Source organism: Solanum tuberosum, unplaced genomic scaffold (assembly GCF_000226075.1).
Source record: "Solanum tuberosum cultivar DM 1-3 516 R44 unplaced genomic scaffold, SolTub_3.0 scf00126, whole genome shotgun sequence".
Taxonomy (NCBI): Eukaryota; Viridiplantae; Streptophyta; class Magnoliopsida; order Solanales; family Solanaceae; genus Solanum; species Solanum tuberosum.
This window is the reverse complement of record NW_006239051.1, coordinates 1,529,254-1,534,479: the sequence shown is the minus strand read 5'-3', so window position 1 is coordinate 1,534,479 and position 5,226 is coordinate 1,529,254. Positions and strand designations below refer to the sequence as shown.

The window sequence follows — 5,226 nt, the reverse complement described above, 5'->3', positions numbered from 1 at the left end:
CCCCACACACACACACCCCATCCCACTTCAAACTAGCCATAATTCAAATGTTGGATGGAAAGTCAAAAGGCAAAGGAAAAACAGTGGAAGAATCAAGTAAATTGTTATGAAGAAAACCATACTTCCTCAACACTTGATTATCTGCAAAATTTAATGCCTTTTGCATTGCATCATAACAAGTTTCCCAAGAATATATTGGATTATAATCCCCACTACAAGGTTCACAACCAGTAAAGTGTGTAACAAATGGTCTCCTAATTGAATAATTATCCTTAATTAAGTACTCTTCCCAAACCTTAATCTCACTTACTACCTTCTCAGCATGTCTCCTCCTTAAAATAGGTATTTTTTTCTCTATTTCAAAGTATTTGTTTGTAATATTATCAAGTGTTTCTATAATATCCACCCAATAACCTTGGAAATAATATTCACTTTCTATGTATATTTTTTCACCCCATTTGTCTTTTTCTTTTAATAGTAAATATGATAGACCTGATTGGTCATCTGATTGTGGAAATTTTTTGTCCTTGAATGTTGTTCTTAAGATTTCACCCCATTTATTGTACTCTGGTGATTGTGGTCCCATTTTTGCCCAAGCTTCTATTAAGTCCATTGACCATTGACAATTTCTAATCAAGAAAACTCCAGCATTGATACCTGTCCATAAAAGTAGCACAATCAATTAGTCGTAATTTATGTGATATAGTTTGATTTGATATAGAAGTTACGAAAAAAATAATACTTTTAAAATTTATGTTTGATTAGTATGACTATAAATTATTTTATTAAGGATAAAATAGATATATTAAAGTTAATTTGTTCTTAAATATTATAAAATATTTAATTCTTTTTTAGGTTGACTAAAAAGAAAAGCAAGTCGTATAAATTGAGAAAGATGAAGTACTTCTTTCATTTCAATTTATTCTATTCGTTCCATTTTACATGACTCTTATATAAAAATAGATATTCATTTTACTTATCAATTTTAATAAATTAAGAGAGTTTTTTTCCCTCTTACTATCCGTAATCATACTACTCTTAATATTAAATAACTACGTACATAGAGTAGTAGTATTAGTCAAATTTAAATAATCTCAACATAACCAATATCAACATTATTAATGTTAGAATTACTAATACACCCAAGGGCTAAGCTAGCAAGAGTCGAATGGGTTCATCCGAACGACCTTCGGTGGAAAATTATACCGTATAAACATGAGTAAAATATTTTTTTATGTATATATAGTAGATTTTGAGCTCCTTTGACCTCTTCGTGAGCTTACTTTTTATATATCGAATCCACTTAGTAAAATTTCTAGCTTCATCACTAAGTTAAATACGCCCTAAACGATTCTTACAAGAGTATGAAAAAAAATTCTCTTAATTTGCTAAAATTGATAAGTAAAAAATGTTTTATTTTTTATATAAAGACCAAGTAAAATGAAACGGAGAAAATACCTGTCCAACTTTTGTTCTCATAGATTAACTTTGGCCAACCATAAACCACAAAGTTATGGTTTTTGTATTTCTTCAAAGGTAACTTGAAGTCCATGTCAGTAAAGGCAGCATCAGAGTCCACCCACCAAATCCATTCTGCTTCTGGATGAGCTACCATTGCTGCTCTAACAGCTGGCAATTTTGCCCAAAAGAAGAACATTTTTGGTTCCAATAATACATCATTGTAGAATATATCATATCCATGTATTCTACTATAATCTACCTGTCACAAATTTTAACAATTTTAAAAAAACCATATAAAAGAAGTCATCAAAGGTCTAAGAAAATATACATGCCATTGTCTAAACCTTTTCAAACTCCTTAAAGGGACTAAACTAAAATTATTAGAAAAATTTCTTAAATACACATCTAATTTTATCATAATCTTTAAAATTTTCTATTATTTAAAAAAAATTCAAAAATTTCCTCTCAAATACATTACTCTCCTCTTGTTGATACATCACAATCCCCCTCTTAGATACATCCCTCCCCTCTCTGATACATCCCTCACCTATGTATCTGGATGTCTGGTCTGCTGATGTATCCGGAAGTCCAATGATGTATCCGAATGTCCTATCCACTCTCTGATACATCCCTCACCTATGTATCCGGATGTCCAGTGATGTATCTGGAAGTCTAGTGATGTATTTGAAATCCATAAATTTTTAAAGAATTTTTGTAATTTGAAAAAGAGTAGGAAAATAATGTAATAAGATCTTAACACTGATTTATGTAAGTTATATCTAATTGTTCTTACATTAGCTAAACAATTGACTTACTCACAATTTCCATAAAGAGAAAATACAAAAAGAATTCAATTCAACCCCCTTCCCCCCTCCCTCTTGCACTTCCATCTCCATCTTATCCATCAACCTTGTTAGGATAAATTACTCTTAAAATTATAACCTTGAGATAATTTAGTTTGTGAACCAAACAATCACTATCAGCTATTGAACTAAAATAAATAGAATGCGTGAATAAAATTTAATCATCTTAACATGAGTATATATATATATATATATATGTACCTTGTTCTTGAAGAACCTTAGCAACAAATGATCACCAACGGGGTTTTTACAAGGAGTGGATTGCGAACCCGAAACAATTAAAATGCGCTCTTTTTCGCCTTCAAGCTTAAATGAAGGATGAAGATTGAACCATTGTCTTCGTTTGTCGTTCCAATTTTGTATTGGCTTCTCTATAGTGTAGCTCAAATTTGGTTCATCATAGAAATTTGTTGATCCTTCTTGATCTAAATTGAAGTCCAAATTAATGGTAGAAAAACTCGGATACTTAGGGCTCATGAAAGACCACAAAGCTAAGACTATAACTAATGTTCCACCAACAAACATAAACACATTAGAGAAAAATGATGAAACTTTGGTCATTGAGTTATAAGGTGTATGATTATTGCTAGCTTAGAAATTGAAAAAGGTCAACTTGGGGGTGAAGAAATGATGTCTTATATATATACATCTCCCACCAAGGGAGGGTCTGAAGAAAATAGTGTGTACACATATTTTACATCTACTTCATGAAGATAGAAGGACTGTTTTGAAAAGACTCTCGACTCAAATAAAGCAAATCAAAGCAGTAATAAAAAGAAAAACAACAGTTGGATGTATTATCTTATATACATCCGAATGGTAAAATATTGTTGAAAGTATTAGGTCATTCAAATACTCACTCTGATTCAATTTGTTTGGCTTGATTCGAAATATAATGTTCAAATATTCAATATATATATGTGAATTTGGACATTGAATTTTGAAAAAAAAAATTACATATGTAAAAGCTATATAAAACGTAATCAATCACAATAATTAACAATCTAGAATATATAGAAGGTATCTGAAAAAATCATGATCAAAGCTAAAAATATCATTCACTAACTCATAATAATGTGTTATTAAATCGTTTAAAATTAACTAAGATAATTTGTGCCTGCATAGAAAGTCGCCCTTAAACTTTTTGGCTTTGGTAGAAAATCATATTATTTCGATTATGTTCCATTAATTAAACACAAACTAAAGCAGATTCCCTTCACTTTGCCAAAAGCAGAAAAGTTAATTAATATTAGTCACTAAAGCTTAATTATAAGATGTCACGATCTAATTTATCAAAGGCACCATAACATCAACACTTAGTCGGTAGGCAAATCAATTTTAGTTATAATCAGATTTCACTACGTACCAACGATAATAATTAAACATTTAAATCATTCAAAAGTCATATAATATCATAAATGCAGAAAACACAAAGATAAAATATTAAAGTATATATGACAAGTAATTCCCTAATTAATTATTGGGTTTTAGTGTTTAATTTGTCCTTAACATATGCCTGCATGAAAATTGAAAAGTAACCCTTTATTTCTAGGCTTTTGCAAAAATTTATTCCATTACGATTATGTTCCATTAATTAAACACAAAATTAAAGCAGATTCTCTTCACTTTTTTTTTTTTTTTTTAGAATTAAAAGTTAGATCCCAGGGACGTTTTTATTAAAATGGAGAAAAGAGGTGGCTCAAAGCCCAATCCAAAAAGAAAAAGAAAAAGAAAAAGTAAAGGACACTAGAAATTAAAAAATGAAAAAAATAAAAAACAAGAAGACAAAGAGACATTGGGAAAGTGCATCCACTTAGTACTCGTTCTTCTTCCATGGCTTCCATCAGTCACCGGAAAACCTCACAGATCTTGCAGGTGTGGGTTGCAATTATTTGGAGGTCCACAGATCTCACAGACTTCATGATTCAACACCAGTGAAGACTTCTTCAACTTGGAAGCTGCAACGGTTAACTGGATCTACAGGTAAAAGTGAATTCGTTCATCATTTGTGCAATATTGCCCTTCATCTTATAGTACATCAGTTTATATTTGATTTACTTCCTCCAATTATTCATCTCAACAGGTTGAATTCCTGAGGAATTGATACCACTGTTCAAGACTTATAATTTTCGGAGTACTTCATTTATAGCACTGAGTAAGATCCTTTTCTTTGACTGTATTACTATGTTTCTCCTTTGATATCAATGTTGTGATGTATTGAGATGGCTTGTGATGACTATTCTATGTTGTTGCGGCTAGGGGTGTACATAGGTCGGTTTAATTTGATTTTTCATTAAAAAAAATCTAAATCAATTATGTTGGTTTATTAAATTTAAAAATCAAATCAAATCAAATCACATAAAGTTGATTTTTTTGATTTCAACTTTGATCGATTTTTTTGGTTTTTTTGGTTTTTTTCGGTTTTTTACTACTATACAGTGTTTGAATAAGAGATCAAATATATTTTCACTTACATGTGTGATAAGCTAAACTTAAAAAATGTTAAATGAATAAATTTTTTCGAAAATACGGTAAAATTCACATGAGTACAATTTTTTTTTTTGAAAAATCAACGCTCATTATGTTAAATTAATAAGATTAAAGGCTACATGCAAACTGAATACAAAACAAAATATTTACAAAGTAAATTGTTAACTTTGAATTTGAAAAATTATAACAATATAAGTGTAACTTCGGATCAAAATACAAAATAAAATATTTACAAATTTTACAAGCCCAAATTTGAAATAAAATATATAAACATTGAAAACTATAAACTAACTAAAAATATATTAACAAAGTAGATTATAAATAATACTCCCTCCGTTTCACAAAGAATGACCTGATTTGACTTGGCACGGAGTTTAAGTAAATAAAGAAGACTTTTGAATCTTGTGGTCCT

The 5,226-nt window shown here is 29.7% G+C and overlaps 1 protein-coding gene across 1 annotated transcript; it reads right to left on the bottom strand.

Moving 5' to 3' along the window:
- Positions 1-26: 26 nt before the first annotated feature.
- On the bottom strand, positions 27-2,905 carry LOC102606214 (putative glycosyltransferase 7). Its single transcript, XM_006350578.2, has 3 exons — positions 2,526-2,905; positions 1,459-1,720; positions 27-657 (listed from the first exon to the last, which is right to left on the bottom strand). Exons 1-3 carry the CDS (start codon positions 2,883-2,885, stop codon positions 44-46), a joined length of 1,236 nt encoding a protein of 411 aa, XP_006350640.1. The 5' UTR covers positions 2,886-2,905; the 3' UTR covers positions 27-43.
- Positions 2,906-5,226: the final 2,321 nt, after the last annotated feature.